The sequence below is a fragment of the Cupressus sempervirens genome, chromosome 1 (genome assembly GCF_028749045.1).
Source record: "Cupressus sempervirens isolate cs-2001-9-10 chromosome 1, ASM2874904v1, whole genome shotgun sequence".
NCBI lineage: Eukaryota > Viridiplantae > Streptophyta > Pinopsida > Cupressales > Cupressaceae > Cupressus > Cupressus sempervirens.
Window position 1 is genome coordinate 493,787,816 of NC_143118.1, and position 20,179 is coordinate 493,807,994.

General features: G+C 35.1%; 2 protein-coding genes across 4 annotated transcripts in view; both read left to right on the plus strand.

The window, feature by feature from the left end:
- Positions 1-20,179, plus strand: part of LOC149578403 (U-box domain-containing protein 44-like) — an 86,609-nt gene that overhangs the window by 63,820 nt on the left and 2,610 nt on the right. The window lies entirely within an intron of this gene.
- LOC149578404 (uncharacterized) lies at positions 18,047-19,725 on the plus strand. Its single transcript, XM_089828896.1, has 4 exons — positions 18,047-18,140; positions 18,279-18,575; positions 18,690-19,088; positions 19,215-19,725. The coding sequence occupies exons 2-4, from the start codon at positions 18,354-18,356 to the stop codon at positions 19,599-19,601; spliced, it is 1,008 nt and encodes a 335-aa protein (XP_089685022.1). The 5' UTR covers positions 18,047-18,140; positions 18,279-18,353; the 3' UTR covers positions 19,602-19,725.

Below are 20,179 nucleotides of genomic sequence, written 5' to 3' on the forward strand. Positions count from 1 at the left end.
AGCAGGGTTATCAAATTTTTGGTGTCTTAATGAGTTGGTTATGGGCTTGATCTAGCAAGAAACGTGTTTGCCTCATATCTTATTTAGCTATTTCTCCAAAGGATGTAGAAGATACAGATGCTGGAAGACAGGAAATTGTCTTAACAACTATGAGCCTGAGGCTTAAAAGCTAGGCAAGATAGACTATGACTAAAAATGCTTATTAAGCAAAAATTTCCACTTTCACAAGTCTTTAACTTTGATGCGAATAAGTAAAATGCAAATTATTTTCTGGTTCATGATCTTTGCTGCAGTCTTTTTTTTTGACCCCTGTTCATTGCACATTGAGTGTTTTTCATTTTTAATTTATTATTTCTTTAAAATTTTGAATGATGTTAAGTTAAATACAACAAATCGTTAAACTGAGGGTTCCATTGGGGCCCTCTCTTGCAAATAAAACTTGTACACTAGAAAATCACAAAACCTGAGCCATGTTGTTCCTGCAGCCATATATAAAATTTTCACACTTTTTTTTTTCCAGGAAATTGACAAATTACTGTAGTTTGAAGGCATGGTAGAACAATCTTAACCATTTTTTTTTTCCAGGAAATTGACAAATTACTGTAGTTTGAAGGCATGGTAGAACAATCTTAACCAAGACACTGGGAAAGACTCTCAATTTCCAGTAATGCTCGACATCACCTGCAGAATTATAGAAAAAACTTCTGAAAGCACAAACCCATCGGTGCTCCCCAAGAGACCCAGCTCAACCAATTGGTTCATTGCTCTGATTGTGGCAGACGAAATTTCTGAGTACCAGTTGCACAATCAGTTGAAGACATGTTTGCCTTGAACTTTTATCCGGTGGAGCAGCTACAGGTGCTTGTTGGAGCAAACCAGATCATCCCAGATTACAGAAGTGTGAAGATTCCTAGATTACCCTCTTTATTAATTTTGTTAGACTGCCTATATCGAGTACAATATCCTTACCCCAGGCTGCCAATTCCTCTTCTGATCATAGACTGTCTGTATTTCCTCTCTAAGGGCTGAAATTTCTCCTGGTATGCTCCGAAATGTTTTTTCTGGCGAAGGGGCTCATCCTCGTCTGAATCACCTTAAGGCATGATAGTGGGTGAAGGAAGCAATGCCTTAAGTCTCTATGCTTGGACTATAGGATCATCCACTTCGTCTTCAAACTGAAATCCACCATGATAGAAGACCATGATTTTGACACTAGTGTTTGCTAGCTCTCCTCAATCAGAATTTTCTTAATAACTCAAGAGAAGCCAAATTAGAATCGAGAAAGGCATTTTTTAAATGTCTATATGAGAGAGCACCTCTATATAATGGAATTTCTTTCCTTTTTACCTCATACTGGTAGGTTCATCTTCCTGCCTGTGCACTACAGAAAACAAGAAAACTGTTAAGATAATTTCAAAATTATATAGAAGCAATGCCTGCAATCAAGCCCTTTGGCCAAAATAAAATCCTTTTGCAGGTGCTGCATTAGGCTAATAAATGTAACTTGATTACAATGAACAGTTTGCCACATATCCTTAGTAAATAGTAAATTCCTACAGAGCAAGCAAATATAAAAAGGGAGTTTACCAAATTACCATACATATGAGTGAAAGACATTTGCCGTGGTGCCCACACCAGGGAAATAAATATGGAAGGTTATATTTATTCTCTGAAAATACTGCACGCAGACCTTTGCAAGACATGGCCTTGCATTGATTTAAGGATGACAAAGACAATTACTTGGTACCTAACTATGAGGTAATCTGTACTCATACTCTGTTCCCTGCACAATAGACAAAGAACAGCTCCTCCAATTTGCTGCATATAATGCAAGCTTCTGAAATCTCACTTTTCATTTTCCAATTCTTAGTTGATCCTTTTGTAAGAACTGAAATGATAATCTGAGAATATGCTTCCACTATCAAGCAACTGCAACTTGACAAAAAGCCACCTTCACCTCTTCCAACTCAGTTCTCAATCTGACCTCCTTTTTAAAATATCCAAAAAGAAGGAATCACCATTTATAAACTGGCCAGCAGTATCTCTTAGTAGGAAGTCAGCCAGTTGGACCTGGAATGCCCCTAAAAACATTGTCAGTCATCTTCACTAACTCATCTGTGACTTTCTTCGACAAAATGAAGGGCCTTTCTTTCTTTTTTGTGATAAGACCATTAATGGGGGCAGGTCACTGTTAGAATATTTATTGGAAATGAAGACAAAAATCAATAAAATATCAGACTGCTTAGAGGGGTTGACCTCCAAAAATCAGAATATGAACTTAATTACTTATGACAACTAGGAGAAGCCTTTCTGTTCCTTATTTATAGAAATAATCAGAAAGGACAGACTCCATCCTAGTTAGGTCAGCCAAACAAATTAACTAGAGAGAAAAACTGAAAATATTATGGGTAAGCATGCCACAAATGCTTAACCTTATTACACACTTGGGAAGATGAATATTAGGGGCATAAGATGCTTATTCCCTTCCAAAAAGTGTTGTCCTCAACACTTCGCAAGTTGCTTTTATATGAATTTCCCATCTTCCCTTGGCTGAGCTTCAGATGGTAGATTTTCTACTTGATTTGGAATTTAAAAATGCTTAGTTTTGTGACTACTACATTTGTTTCTCTATGCCTGGCCTAGGTTCCAAAATATACTTTTCTCCAACTCAGGGAGTTACTATTGGATTAGAAGAAGCTTATTACCCTCTACTTTCTTCAGGCAAGAGCAATGAAATATACGATAAATATTTGAAGAGGATGGAAGTTTTAACTTTTTAGCTATACCACTGATTTAGTGGAGAATTTTAGGAGACATGAAATTTAGGATAATTTGTTAAAAGTTTCAACTTTTAAGCTATACTGCCGATTTAGTGGAGAATCTTATAGGATCCATAAAATTTAGGTGCAGGCTTGATGCTCATATGCTGTATTTATTTATAGTGCAGCAACTGAAGAAATGGTCATTCTGCCTCTCACCAGTGTTGATTTTTTCTTGTTGTGAATCCTATTTTAAGCCACAATTAATCCTCCTTGAGGATTTAGAGTATTTCCTTTTGGTGTTGAGCGCATTGTTACATCCTCAAGTGGAATCATCTTTGTAGATGAGTGAAATGGTGTATAATACCATCTTGCCAGTGGAAATGATTTTGACCATTGTGCTTGTTTGTTGGAGGCAAAGCAACATAGATTTCCTGAAAATTATTTTCAGTTTCTCTTTGGTCAGTTGATTGTGCATGATAAGCTGAGCTATGTGCTAGCATTTTGCTCCATTTTGCAAATAAGTGCAGCCAAAGGATGCCAGTGAAGATAGGTTCATGATCACTCACAATGATTATAAGAAGACCATAGAGTTCTTTCACGTTTTCCATGAATGCTTCTGCCACATTATCAGCTGGAAATGGACAGCAGTCCCCATTAATGTGCACACTTAGCGAGTGTATCCACAACAGTCAAAATCACATTAAGGTTACTTGACATTGGCAAACCAGTAATGAAGTAAATCGATATTTAGTGCCATTATTGTACTTGTATGTTTAATGGTTGTAAGAGTCTTGGTTTTTCTTACCATTTCACTTTTTTTTTGTTGCCATAGAAATCTTTGGCCACACATTTCATAACATGCCCCTTAAGGCTTCATCAAAATAAATCTTTATTTATATGGTGATAGTCATCTAAGAATCTTGGATGACCTTTATCAGTGCGTCATGCATCTTAGACAACATACTAGCTTTCAACTGAGTTTTTTTTACATAAGAAGAGCCCATTTTTGTACGATAAGAGGTCTTGTTTGTGAACAGACTTCTCTAAACAAAATGGGTGTTGTTGAAGTTGCTGAATGAGCTTCTTTGTAGAGGATAATGCTGCCTCTCTTCTTGTGCAACTCACTCATGCAAGTTGCAATAAATAAATGACATATATTGCTACTTCCTATTTTTCCCATTTAGAAAGGTAATTGATTGTAATATTTTCCTTACATTATTAGTAAATGATTTCAAAGTCACACCCTAACATTTCTCTGACTATAGAAAATAATATTTCTTCAATAATGTTGTTAAAGGTGCTGCTATGTGAGCATAGTTGTAAAGAAATCTTCTATTTTGTTTGGTTATATCCATAAATTCTCTCAAACTTTTGATATTTTTAGGTTCTAGCCACTCTTTAGTACTATAATCTTCTTAGGGTCATCCTTAACACCTTTACGTGACACCACAGATCTAAAGTTTTCCACTTCCTTCACCTTAATGACACATTTTGATTTTTTTCGCATAGTCAATTATCTTCCAATACCTATTATACCTTCTCTAAATGGTGTAAATGCTTTTTCCATGCTTTACAATAGCTTATTAATATCCCTTTTACAAAATGAAGCCAAGTTTGAAACTTAGAACCTTAATCATACATTTGTAGTAAGGAATTGAGATTAAAAGTATAGTAAAGAGGGCCTCAAGTAAATTTTAAAATATAAATAAGAAGGCTTCTTAGAAGTAATTTTTTGAAAAATAATTCTTCGCAAATGTCAATCATGGGCAACGGAGCAAATTTGAAGAGTCGTGTCTTTTGGAGGGAAACCTTATTTAACTTTTTAAGAGAGGCGAAGCAAGGGAAGGAGTCATATTGATCAACCATTTTGTTGTTTGATTGTATTCCTTGTCGAGCATTGGCCTTTGGTTTATAACATGAGTATGAAAACCCGCTAGGTTTGGAATTGAAGGATGAAATTGTTATGGTAAATCAATGTTGTTGTAGTTGTATTAAACAAAGGAGATGAAATCTCCTTATATAAATTTAGAATGACGATGTTTTTAAAAGAAACAAGCGTTAACTAAAGACGGAAATAGAAACTACCTAATAAATTAAAGACTAAGATGACCACTAAAGGAATATTATAGTATTCTAATACCCTCCCTTAATGGTCATTCTCTAACAAGTGTCCTTTGGTTACAAATTCTAAAAACCATTTTGCTGTTGATGACCAAGAAGTCAAAATTCACCCATAAAAAAACGGAGAAGGGTGCCCTCTTCTTCAAAATGCTTTGCAACAAGAGACAAGAGCCTATCATTGACTTTGCCATTGAGATGAGTCTACCACTATTCCTCCTAGAAACAACAAAACATCCGATTAGAAATCATCGCAAACATTGAATCTGATGTTGGATAGTGAAGCTGCTCTTCCCTGGAGATAGAGACAAATACTGAGAATAGCTAGCATGTTTTAGAAGAAAAATTGGCAAATCCTCCAAACTTTGCAAATGAGCACGATGCCTCAAAAGAAACTACAAGAAGCCATGATTTTTGAGGAGAATTGACAAAAATTTAACATAATTTTTGAGGTGAAAATTTGATCAAAACCCAACATGATTTTTGAGGTGAAAAATTAACCAAAACCAAACAATACAAAAGCTTCGTTTTGTTAGGAAAAATGGTAAAACCCATCAGATAATTTTTGAAGGAAAAATTATAAACCCACAAAGGAATTTCACACAACTTTGCAAATTACAGAACCATAAAATTTTAAGGGAAAAATAATAGAAATCCATAATAAATTTTTTAGTGGAAAAATATATAAAAACCCATCAGAATGTTTTTAAGGGAAAAATTTATGAAAACCCACCAGAACTTTTAAGGGTGGCAAAACACAAGACTTTGCATGGTAAACCAACACATGCAAACAATATGCAAGCACATGCAAGTATATGCCACAAACAAGCAAGTACAAAGAAATAATATGCAAGTACATGCAACCCTAAAAAATCAGATTTTGTTGCCACCAAGAAATTGCGAGATCAAAACCCTTAACCAAACTTGCGATTTCCAGCAAACACCTTGAAGATGAACCACAAAAGTTTCATACAATACCTCTTTAACATTTTTTATTTCTAAAAATCAAAAAGAAAATTTATGAAAACCCATCAGAACTTTTGAGGGTGGCAAAACACAAGATGGTAAACCAACACATGCAAGCAACATGCAAGCACATGCAAGTACATGGAACACATATGCAAGTACATTTAAAAAACATGCAATCCTATAAAATCAGAGGCTTTTGCTGCAACCAAGAAATCCCAAGATCAAAATCCATAACCAAGCTTGTGATTTCCAGCAAAAACCTCGAAGACGAACCACACAAATTTCGTAAAATACCTCTAACGATTTTTATTTCTAAAAATAAAAAAGAAAATTTCTAGGAAAAAATCTAGATTAGACGAGGTTCGAATTTCTTAAGAAAAATTTGCCAAATTTTATGAAATCCCATTGACTGGCTTTGATACCTAGTTATGGCAAATCAATGTTGTAGTTGTATTAAACAAAGGAGATGAAAGCTCCTTTTATAGATTTACAAAGACGATGTTTGTAAAAGAAACAATTGTGAACTAAAGACGGAAATAGGAACTACCTAATAAACTAAAGACTAACTAAGATGACCGGTAAAGAAACATTACAATATTCTAATAGAAATCCCTTGATTTACATCCTCAAATTACTTGACAAAAGCCTTTAGTATAGACCTGTGATTATCTCCTCTAGATATTTTAGATAAGTTTCAAATTGACAAGAAAATATTCGAATTACGTTGAAATCCTGTTAAATATACATTGGAGATATCTTGATAATTCATGTCTGTTTCCATAGCACCATATTTATGTTAGTTATGGTAGTGTTTCAATGTGTCATAATTAAATTGTTTGGAGCAGTTCTTAGCCTCTTGAATGCCAAGAAGCTGCTATATGCCCATATCTTAAGATAACAAACAATTGATATTCATTGTAGTGGATTGTTTTTGGGCATAAATTCATGGTGGTTTGTAATGTCCCCACTATTAGCGTTGATTATTATAGACGATTATTTAATTAATCAAAATATTCATAATGGTCATTTTACTTGTCAAATGATATTATTATTTTGATTTAGGACAAAAGGGAATAGATGTTATAACCAAGTTGCCTAGATACCATCTAAGGACTCCCTCAAAGTTTACAGGTCCAAGCTTGTTTCATGAAGATTTACTAGACACTAACCCCTACCCTCTGTTGGGAAATCCTAAGATTGGATTTATACAAGCTCCTCCTTGGTAACATAATTATACCTTCGATCAAAAAGACAAATAATAATAATGTTGAAAAGGATATATTTTGATAATTGTTCATAGTTTGATAATTTGATTCTACTCTTTATCGTACTCCAATAAATTGTGACTAGTAGCTAACAATAGTATTATGATTATATATATATCAACTTATGTCTTATGCATTACCAATAGTAAATAATATTTATATTTAATTACACTCAAGTGTGATTACTAGTAATAAATTTCAATGTTATTGTAAGTTTTCTGCAAATTCTGATGACACAATATTGATATAAAACCTTTATGTTTGCTGGAGACGATCCTTATATATTCAGGAGAGAATATTTAGTGTTCTTGGAGTATGATGTATTATTCTGAAAATGTTTTTATCCCTTCTATAAATCGCCTAAGGCAGCAATGCTAGAGGAGCAGACTTATTGTGTTGAGTGTGTCATCTATCCACATTCTTGCCTCTCCTTTATAGTGAACCCAAGGGACATGTCCTTACAAAGGACATGACCCTTTCTAGGTCTGTCCTCCATAAAATACATTTAATTTACTCCTTCATAATTCGGCACTCTTATGCATTGACTAATAGTTAACTAATCATTAACTACAATAGTCAATTTCAAGACATAAATGTACTTAGCAAATTTCCGATCTGCTCTATGGAGATGCATTTATTATGAGGCTGTGTATAAAGGAAATTATATGCATTTTAGATCTGTATAATCTGAAAGATTAGAACATAAATATGATCAAGTTATCAGGATTTAACAGTTATGACATGTTAATGAATGAGGAAAGGTCAACATGTACATATGATGAGTAGTCATTGATCTTCAAATGGGTGTGGTGCAAATTTACATCATTAAGTCCCTTTGGTACAATATCATTTATACTTCATTCCACATGATCGAGGGTTGACCTAGGGATATCACCCCATTTGGCCAATAGAGAAATCACCCTTAAATGTGACTTTCCATACATATTTTCTACTCGTTTTAATAATCATGCAAAATCACCCGATGGGAATGTATAGGGGTAGCTTATTTAATAACATCATGTAATAATGGGTCATCTTGGCATATATTATTCTTACAAATGAGGTTGTCTTCCCTTTCGACCTTTATCAGTTGAGCTAATAATAAGGCCACCATTTGGAAATATGATTCGATGCTCCTTTGCCTGACTGGTGGGTATTCATTTTTTATATATTCTATTCGATGGATAATGCCATGTAATGTCTGCAGGCTTCCTTTTCTATTTTTCAATGCTTGCGATTCGTTCTTCTTCCATTGTGATTGGTATTTTATTGTTTTGTATTTGCCTGTTGGTGGGGTACTTCCCATTAATTTGGTTGTCCACTTAAATATGTAGTGGTGCGTGGTGGACACGACTTTTATAAGGGGCATGTGATGTATTCATTACTCTTTTATAATATTATTATTGCAACAGTTGTCCATAATAACTATTATGATATTTTATTGTTCTACTTGTGTTATTTGATTATTTATCTAATAAACATTATTTGATTATATATATTGACAACTATATTTTATTATTTAATTATCTTGATATATTTAATTGATCTAATAATAAATCAACTATTAGATACATATCAATTACAAATAAAAATATAGTTTTTATATTTTGTTGTTAGAGGAGATATTACATGGTTTAGTGGTCCTTTGTGGGTATTTGGAAACACTTTGTACAATAAACTAAATCAAAATTGGTGATTGATCACATTGGGTATGTTATACTGTTCATGAATAATTATTATTGGTGATGTATGAATAATTATTATTGGTGATGTATCTGTATATTGATTTCTGTCGTAACAACACTATACATTTGGACAACATTATTATGACTAAGGGTAGATTAATGTCTGCAATTTGTATGTCTATTTATCTATTAGGCGAGCATTTTTGAATGAGACTTCCTTTGGGAATAATCAATAGACTCAACTTAGGCGTCCTCTATGGAATAATAAGATTTTTTTAATCATCAATAACTATTGTATTTATACTTCTAGTTGGATAACAATTAATAGTATCCAAGCTGGTTTAAGAGCAAATGCCTGGAAATCGTTGAAGAAATTAAAAATTGATTAGCCTATCATTGAATACTCTAGTGCATATTATAGATGGGGATATCATCAAAGAATATCGACACAAGTTTTGAAAGAAATGGGCAGAACATTGAATTCATGAGCCTTTGAGATGTTGGTGGAGTGTTAGTGAGACCGAATGTCATAATTAAGAATTCACGATGAACCCCATCTCTTCTAAAGGCAATCTTGTGTACATCGCCCAAATTTGATAATAACCTTTGAGTGTGATCTTGTTGAGCTCCTTGTGGACATATGCTTCACGACTTTTTCCAGGAAAAGCAATGCCCTAATCCAACTTTTCCTTGACCACTTTTTCAATTTCATACTTCTAGTTCTATTCATTAGGATATAGATATTGTCTAATAGTAGGAGGAATACTTTGTAGTATAAATTCAATGGAACAGTCATAGTCTATAACTGGAGATATATCCTTGGGTTCTTGAAAAACTTGTTGATGGTGTTTAATGATCTCTTGATGCATTCAAGGATCTTGAGTTGTCATGTTCCATGCTTTTGAAAATAGTTATGCCTATATGCCATAAGACCATTTCTAAATAACTTCTCCATCCTATGAGAGCCGATAATTTGGTGTGGTGGTGATTGCATTCCTACTAGTTTATACTTCTATACTGAATGCCATGAATATGTCTTGAAAACTAAAGGATTTTGAAAGATTCTGTCTCCTGACAACCACCAATATTTTTGCACTAATCCATTTAAAAAATCAAACCAATTATTGAGGGAAACTTTCAGATTCAGGCACATGATGTGTTCCTAATGCAAGTTTAGATTTACCAGCTTGGAGATAATGATCTGTACTCTTACCACTTAAAGATTCATAAGAATGAGCAATATTAATTCAGAATTAAATGCAAGGAATCCACACTGTTCGAAACTCAATAATAACTTTTCATTTGTATGTAACAGTTTTTAGCAAACCCTAATACTGTATTTCTTTGAAAAGAACAGAGTACCAAGAACAAGAACCAAAAGCTAACCTCAGTTATGACACCATTTGAAGTCTCTGACTGTGATTAATGTCTCTTGCTAAGTAGAAGGGTTCGATGCTAACAATATGAAAATTGCACCTTTAAATTATCATTCAAAGTCTTTAGGTTACCACATATGAACTCCCAGCAACCGTGTAGTGACTATAGTCTGATAATGAAGATGAATGCTCAGGGAGCTTCCTCAAAGTGACCCAGTAATTTAATCAAGCTTCTTCAGTTGCTCCTCGATAGTGGAAGCAAAATGTCCAAAACTTCTCCAATTTATTATTAAATCTTCACATGGCCAAGATGTGATTAATTCTGTTCAGTATTCATGGGTGCTGCTTCTTTTCCTTAAACCGGAGTTTACGTGAAGCTTCTCAAGCATGGTAATTTGCAGAAACTCATAGCTTCCACACTCTTCTGATAATCCTCTTCATTCCCTTGTATTAACACAATGCCTAGTTCAATGGTTTAAGTCGGTTTAGATTGGTTTCAAGTAACCATGTCTGCACTGATTAAGCATGATATTCCATTATTTCCAAAATTCCAAGACTTTTCCTCCACATGATATCTTACTGAAAGCACATTAGATGAACATTACACACAGCTGATATTAGTAGTTCACTCCTTAAATCAATAACCACACTTCTCCAAGTGTCAACTTCACAGCGGACAATGAGAAATAAACCATTTATACAATATTAGCAAAACATCCGGCACATACTGAAACAGCAATGTTGGAGACAAAAAGAGATATCCTGGGTTCTTGCAATCTCACTGTACTTATGGCTTATTCTTCTGCAGAGATATGCTCAGACTAGACTTATTTTACTACTGAATAAACAGAAGAACTACTGTGTCATCCAGAATGACAAACATTTAACTTGTTTTAATTTCCAATGTGTCAAGTTTGATAGAATTAAGCTATGATAGAAATTAAGGTTCCATGTCTACACATAATTTCAAACTATTACAGAAATTAAGAACTTCTCATTTGACAACTGATATTTATTAATTCTTTATACCTAATAAGTACAACTGAGATTACCCGGAGAATATCTTGCAATTCTGAACTTAATGTTGACCTAACGTGTCTACATTCTTCAGAAGCTGAATCTAATCTGCAAGTCTGCAAAATTCCTGTTCAAACCTGAATTCTCCTGTCTCCTCTGATTGAAACCTCCCAACACCTTTAATCTGACTATGTAACTGCCAGGAACTCTCTAAATCCCATTATTTAATGCCCCCCTCAGCTTACATGAGACCATAAAAGCATATTTCACCACTTCAAAAAACTTAAAAAGTGCAATTGAAATATCTATTAAATTTAATTAAATGCTAATAAGGGGACATGTTAAAATTTAGTTAAGTATAAGATTAGCCCCATTAATTAGGGAGGGACAATACAGATTTATTGTTCATTGTTTAAGCCATTGTATCCTCAAAAGCATCTTGTTTCTTTCCTCTTCTTTTATGGTAAAAAAATTAGAAATTAAATTATTATCTGTAAAATTCTGTTATATGTTTCCCCTTATTTATATTTCCCACTAAGAAGCCTCTGATTCTTTAGGGTGTTTAGAAGTCTAAAAAATGGTTCCTACTAGGTGTTTGTTTAACTGAGAATTTAGTCCTTGAAAAGCTGAAGATGTCTTTAGGAATCAGATGCGAAATACTTATATGGAAGCTTGTTCCAGACCATCCAGATATGGAGTTAACCTCTTAACTGTAGGACAATATCTTCTTTCAGGTAATATAGCTGGAGTCTTGTACAAAATTAATTGGTAACTGCAGAGGTTTCAGGTACTGTATTGATTTCTGTTAATTATATCCTTTTCATTCTGTCTGAACAATAGCTGCCTCCATCTCCACTGAAATGTTAGAGGCTTCTTGTCAAGCTTACCCAGCAGTGATATTGGTCTCCTCACCTTAGTATCTATGCATTGGTATAGTATCTCTGAAGTTTGTCCCTGGATGAGACGTATTTGATTCTTTGTGATATGAAGCAGGCCTTAATATCAGCACATTACATCTCCGAGACCCTCCCTGTCCTGTGGTCAAATCGTCACCATGATTAGGCACTCTGCAATACCAAGACATTGTCAACTTGATTGGCCCTTGGCTAAAATAATTACAGATTCTGGTGAAATCAAGGTATTAAGATGCACAAAGGAGAAGAAGATGAAATGATGAATCAGCATGGTTCATTTTTTCATATAATTGTGGATAGCACAACACTGGCAAAAGACTGTCTTGAATTTAATTTCTCTTATTTTAATTTTCTACTAAATGCCCCTCCTGCCATAGACCCAGTCTTATTTGGTCTTCTGTTTCAAAACTCAAAACAGTCAAAGTTGTTTATATCCTCCAAGCCAACCTCAAATTCTGTTAGTATGGGCAATGACTAGGCCACTCAGGGATTAGGAAATAAGTTCATTGATTGAGATTCCACTCAGGTTTGTGTTGTATGTGTCATTCGCTCTGACTGTGATGAGGTTCACTGAGCTGATATGGCTGATCTTAGAAACTGGCTTCTAGGTTGCAGCATGAATAGTGGTAAACGTACTAATAAGGATCAGATTATCAGCAACTCGAGGCATTCTTCAGTCTAATATTGCCTCTGTGACAGCCAATGAGTTTTACTAAAAAACTACACAGTTGAATCCTGATAGCAATATCACAATTTGACTTGCTGTGGAAAATATCTCCTTCTTATCAGTCTTAATAAGTTGTTTTTTTGATCTAGAGGAATCTAGATTTAGCACAGCAACCGGGAGCATTGCTATTTACAAGAAGAGCCCCTTCCATAACTTCTTGGGTGGTGTGCAATTGACTGTCATCCACTCCGTAGGCAAATCAGGAATCAAACCCATGACTACCTAAATCAACAGCCAAGACTGATAGGCTGATCCCAGGGATTGACAGTCTTAATTAGATTTAATGGTTTACTTTCTTATCTTAGCTTCAGTTCAGCTGTTGGTACTGAGACTTGCTTGTGACTCAGAATGTTTTTCTCTATTTTCACGTTCTTTACAACTCTTAATATATTTTTCTGCACAATCTTTGACTGTCAGTCGTTTGAGCAAGCCCAGTTGCCAGAATTTGAAATTTAATATGCGCAGTCTGGTTCTCGCGCGTGTCGTTGGTATGCGCAGGTTTCTTCTCTGCTGAGTTCGATCAGGATGGACATGGATCATCTCCCTCCTTTTCAGTTCTCTTTGGATGCCCCTACTCATCTTCTCCTTTCTCGTCAGGAGTTAAATGAGTATGCCCGTCTTGATATCTATAGATTTTACATTACTACTACCTGGGTTAACCCTCCTGGCGGACTGCGTCCGTGTATGTCTTTTTATGCAGAGCACTTTTTAGAGATTTTTGATGGGATCATTGCCCGTCATAGCTATCTTTCATGACAATGGTCTCATGCTTTGTGGATCTCTTTAGGTTCTTTCAGAGTTGGTTCCCACCGTTTTCGAGCTCAGACTGATCATCATATTGATTGTGGGGAGCAGATTTGTATGCTCTGTACTTTAGGGGAGGTGGAGAATGAGGCTCATTTGCTTTTTCGTTGTCCCACTCCCATCAATTATGAGATTAGAGGGAGATTCTTTTGTTTGTTCAGGGAATGCTTTTCTCTCCATGACTTTTTCAGCTACTATGATCAGAGATGTCTTGCTCTTTATATTCATGAGGCCACCACGCTGCGTGATAGCACGATCCAGAGACTGCTTCCCCACCGGCACTCATCTACTCAGCTCATTACTGCCTTCTTTACACCATTATCCCCTTTGCGTGGTGTGAAAAGGTCTTCCAGCTCTGTTCAGGCTAATGGGCTTTTTAGATGTGTCAGATCCCGTTCTGACTACTTGCACCAGCGACGCTCGTCTGGGAGTGGACAGAGACGGGGCAGTGCCTCTTTGCATTGGCATTTGTTTCATTCAGTGACAATTTCTTCTCGCCCAAGAAAGACTCCTAGCGCTTTCTTGGTCTCTGTTCTTTATTGTTATTTCTTTGGCTGTTTTTGTTTTGTTTTGTTTGGACATCTTTGTATGCTCCTGCTGGGGTTTGCTTCACTGTTGCAATCTTTTCAGTCCCATAGACCTCTTTTGGTCTTTTGTTGGACATTAATATCATTATCTTATATTATCTTATCTTATGCAAAAATAGTGTCTTGGTTCTTGGCTTTGGGTGTGGAAATAAATTTCATTTGGTCAGTGGTTCCATGAGTCTTTTCTTTTGGTTGAGTGATTTTCGTTTGTCTCCTTTTAACTTTTAAGCATGTTTATGTCTTTGTGGAAACATTTCTGACAAGAGTATAGCAATAATGCACTCTCATTTTCATCACTTTCACTTGGTAATCCACTTTTCAATGGATTGATAGTGCAGGAACAGAATTCAATTCCTTGAGGCTAAGTGAATTGGGTTGCCATCATCAGGAATACGACTGTATTTGGCTTTATGATGTAGAAATCTAACTATGTAAATCAGATGTTTAAGCAATACTAAGGTCCTCTGAACTGTTGTACCCACTTGGTCTGTCCCTTATGTTGAATCACAAATTTCAAATTAGCTGCCTTATGGTGCATTTGGTTGCTACCAAATTGTAGAGATTGCTGTAGATAGCTTACAAGATTGTAAATCGCCCATTTCCTTCTTCAATGCCTTGGCAAAAGTTATCAGGTTAATTCCTTACATTTATAAATTTTTGTGTTAATAACTGAAACTGTCATCAGGATTCTGTCTATATGTGTGCTGAGATCTACTTTTTTGCATGAAAAGTAGCTGATGCGCTAACTTCAGAAGCAATACCTGTTCTATTCATTATTGCCTAAGTTGCTGAATCGTGGGACTTTTCCAGGCATTTCCGGGTACGAAACATACCCGAACCATATTCTGAAAGGAATCTCCTGCGGGTACACATCTGGGATTTTTGTTTTTAAATGCTGAAATGTTTAATGATTCTAGTTTGATCTTTTAGATATTTTTTAGACCTAGACTGCTGATTAGCAAACTCTGAACTTATCTTTCATGAGATTCTGGCATGTTTTGATACAGAAACCTGAATTTAAGTAGAATGATATGTTTCAAAATTTGAAATTTGTAATGGTTTTGTTTAGCATATTTATAGAATCTAGATATATGATATTCTAAACTTAATTCTATTTTTAAGGAAAACATAAACATGCATACATACATATTTTTGTATGAATGTACCCAACCCCCTACAAAATATTATGCCGTACCAGTGTTTCATACCCACATACGCCTTGTCATAGGGATAAAATCTGCAAGACTCAAACTAACTTGTTAGTAGCACCGATTTATCAAAATGCTAAAACTAACAAATCCATTTAACCCTACAAACAACAGAAATGAAAACATAACCAATTGAAAATTAACAAATAACTAAACATGTAAACCAAGAGATCGCTTCAAGCCTCTATTGTTTCTCTTCGTTCGTATGAGATCTTGCACTTAGTTGGGAATCGGGCAACACCTTGATTCAAACTCTGAGAAATGTGATAAAACATATGATAGCAAAACTGACAGATTTGATATGAGAGTGTCATGAAAATGTGGGGAGAGACAGTTGTTTATATAGATTTTCACGAAATTCACAAATAGTTGAAGATCAATTTTGGGAAAATCATGTTTGACAGACGAGGATGAAAGAGACGAGAAATAATTTGTAAGTTTCCAATTTTAAACTTAAAAAGATGGATAAAATATGAAGATGATTTCAATTTTTGAAGAGACAGTTTCAAAAAATTGAAAATTTAAAGTTTCAGATATTTTTATGATTTTTCAATTTTCAGAAAAATCAATTTTTCAGTTTTTGAGGATTTTCTAATTTTTTGATTTCTTAATTCCTCACAAATTTGATTTTTTTAGTTTTTAAGAAGATTTAATTGAATAAAAAATTCAGTCAAATTAGAGAGATGAAATTAGTTGAAATTAATGAAAAATTGATAGAAGTTGAAATTGGGAGAAATTAAGATGGAAAAAGACGAATAAATTCGCTAACTCAAATAAATAATGATAATGATAGTTTTTTAAATTATGAGAAATTGGAAATTGAATTTAATTAACCCATAATGATCAATTAATTAAATAAACTTAATTATTTAATTAATATTAGGGAATGATTAAATGATACAAAGATTCAATATTTAGACGGAATGAGATGATTAATTGATGTTTTAAGAACCCTTAATTAATAGCAAGGTTGTACAAGGACGGGGGTAATCGAGATACTGGTATAGGGATAGGTATAGCTATTTTTCACTATGTTACCAGATTTGCACCCTGGAGCTCTGGTCTGGGTCCGGATTCGAGCCCGGGTCCGCTACGGGTCCGGGTAGGGTCCGCTCGAGGACCCGCAAGCCAAAATGCGGACCCTGCCCGGACCCGTAGTGGACCCGGGTGAATCCGGGTGGACTTGCGGCAGGTGGGGCCAAAAAGTGGCCCAAAAAAGCATTAAAATTATGTGTTTTTCATTATTTTTTTTGCCAAACCCTAAAGTAAGGCCTATTAGATGCATTTCATTCATCTAATCTCTCATTTGTTTTGTCATTTTGCTCTCTCATTTTGGTGTGGCCATTTTGCAAGTTTCAAGAGAAGGTTGTAGAGATTGTTTGTGGAGTCTCAAATCCTTCAAATGATCAGTGTTGAGTGTTCTAGGTATGCATTTGATCCTTCCTTTTGCTTCTTTCATAGTTATTTTAGTTTTTAAAATTTTTTATATTTATTGTTCTAAATTTTTATCAAGTTTTGTATAAGTTTTGAAATATTTTTTTAAATTTGTTTTAATAGATTGCAAGAATCCAAGAATGAGTAGTCAGGGTTCAGTGGGTGGGGTGGGATCCCAAAGATTTAAAATTGATAAAGGCTCTCCTTTGTTGAAGTATACAACAAGAATTGAGCAATGTGCTGGTGGGGGAGGGTATATATGGAAATGCAATTTTTGCCAAAACCAATATAGAAGCTCCTATTTCCGGGTTAAACATCATTTGATAGGTCCACCAGGTCAAGGGATTTCTATGTGTGAGGGGCCCCAAGAGGGAGGTAAAAAAGGGTTGCCGGCTCCTCAAATAGAAGGCATGTTAAAAGAACAATAAGAGGCTGATAGGTTAGTGTTAAAGGCAAAAAAAGATAAGTCAAAGCAAATACCACCAACACCACCCTCTCAAACAATTAGTAAACCACATCCCTTCCTACCTACCCCATCTATGGATGAAGATGAAATAGAAACACACCCATCCTGCAAGAGAGGCCCATTAGATACGGCATTTGAAAATGACAAGAGAGAAATTGCTGACATAAAGGTTGGGCGTTGGCTCATTACAAATGGTGTTTCATTCAATCTAGTGAGATCCCCTTATTGGAGAGAGATGGTAAAAGCAATAAATGATGCACCTCATGGTTACCAATCCCTTGGATATGAAAAGTTGATAACCACCATATTGCATAAGGAGAGAAAGAATGTAGAAAACCTCCTCAAACCAATAAGAGATTCTTGGATCCAAACGGGGGTGAGCATTGTCTCTAATGGATGGAAAGATTGCAAAAACCATCCATTAATAAATGTGATTGCTGTTTGCCCCAAGGGGGCAATGTTTTTGAAGGCGGTTGATTGTGAAGGGCAAGTAAAGGATGCAAATTTTATTGCCCAACTTCTCATTGAATCCATAGAGTCCGTGGGAGTTGACAATGTTGTCCAAATAATAACGGACAATGCTAAAGTTTGTAAGGCTGCAGGTGCTTTGGTAGAAGCACGATATGAGCATATCTTTTGGACACCATGCATTGTCCACACCTTGAATTTGGTGATGAAAACAATGGGCAGCCAAATTGAATGGATGAAAAATGTGTATGAGGAGGGTGAGCAGATCCAAATGTTTGTGACAAACCACCATATGTCACAAGCAATTTTCAGAACTTTCTCCTGCTTGGAATTATTGAAGGTAAATTTTAAACTTTATTTAGCTTCATTTATCATTTTAATTTTTGTGTCGTACTTTACAAAATTTAATACATATTCTTAAATTTTTGTATTATCAACTTATCATATTAACTTACAATTTGAATTAACATGGTAATAGGTTGCTGAAACAAGGTTTGCTTCACACACAATCGTCCTTAGATGACTTGTGAGGGTGAAAGAGGCATTGGGTCAAATGGTTATTAGCAACAAATGGGGTGGATGGAAGCAAGCTGATACAGAAAAGGCCAAAACTGTAAAGGATTTGATCTTGAGTGATAATTTTTGGAATAGGGTGGAATATGCATTAGAACTCACTGAGCCCATCATGTCTATGCTTCGGTATTTCGACACGGATGAGCCTTGTTTGGGGAACATATATGATGCCATGGACTCAATGCTAGAAAGAATGAAATCAGTAAGTTTAAATTTTTATACAATACTTTATCCTTGTTTATTGAGAGATTTTGATTTTTGATTTTAATTAACACTACATCAAGATAACTTACATGTACATCATTTGACATCCCAGGTCATTCAGAGGAGAGAGCAGGATCCTGATACCTTGTATACTAAGGTGAAGAAAATTGTTCTACATCGTTGGAACAAGATGACTACACCTTTACACCTCCTGGCATATGCACTTTCTCTTAGATATTATAGCATTGAGATACTTGCTATTCTTGGTAGAGTGGCACCATATAGAGATCCTGAAGTTGCTGCTGGGTATAAGAGGGCACTTAACAAGCTCTTTAGTGATCCTGATGTGGCATCAAATGTTAGGAGAGAGTTTGTTGATTTTGTCTCAAGCAAAAATGTAGAGCCTGATGCAATCAATGACCAAAGTAGATTGGATGCCATTGGATGGTGGTACTTACATAGGGAAAGTTACATGTACCTCCAACCTCTTGCCATTAAGATCTTTTCACAAGTATGTATTTAAGTTTTTTTTCTTTTTCTTATGGCCACTTAGCTTGTCGAATTAGCACTCGTAAATTCCTATTGTATTGTAAAATTATTCAGCTAATTTTTAAAAATTTGTTGGTTGTCTCTCTAGGTTGCGAGCTCTTCTGCTGCTGAGCAGAATTGGAGTACATACTCCTTTATCCACTCAGTGAAGCGTAACCGGTTGGGTTCGAAGAAAGCAGAGGACTTGGTATTTATTCACAACAACTGGCGCCTCTTATCACGCAAGGATCCAGGATATAAGAAGGGACCAGAGAAGTTGTGGGATGTACTACCTGAGACTTCTAACTTGGATATGACTATCCAAGATATATCTAGAATTGCCTTGCTAGATGTTGAGGAGGACGAGGAGGAGGATGTGGTTGCATCTGGGGCTAGTGGAACCAGTTTGGATTCCAATGATGTGGAAAATGTCAATGATATAAATGAGGATGAAGCCATTGATCCCTCATATTTTGATGACACATTTGACCCTTGAAGGGCATTTGCATCTTTGATAAACTATGTTTAAACATTTGTCATTGACTCATTGAGTCATTTATGATTTATCACTATGTTTCACAGTTTCAAACTTTATTAAGTCATAATTTATTATCTATCAATCTGATGAAGTAGTGTATGTTTTGAAATTCCATTTTGCATTTTAGTAATTCAATGTATGATTTTATTTACAACATTGGCATAGATTAATGAGTGAGTATTTAATGTTTATCTTTGACATTTGGCATTGATCAATAATCAAGTAACATTGATATATTCATACTATGGAATGACTTAGTTTTACTTTTACAACTATGTGAGTTTTTATTTTTTTTGCATATATATATATATATATATACTGACGAAACCACCCACGCACCCAAATGGGGAAAAAAAAATTGCTCGAACCCATGAACCGAACCCCGAACCCGAACCCGTCCCCGAACCCGAATCGGCAACTTAGATTTTTCATGGTAGGGGACAGAGGTACTTGGGTATGTCAAACTCTATTAAAAAATTATACTTTTATATTTATAGAAAATCTGAAATCATGAGTAATTACAATGGTTTTCCAAA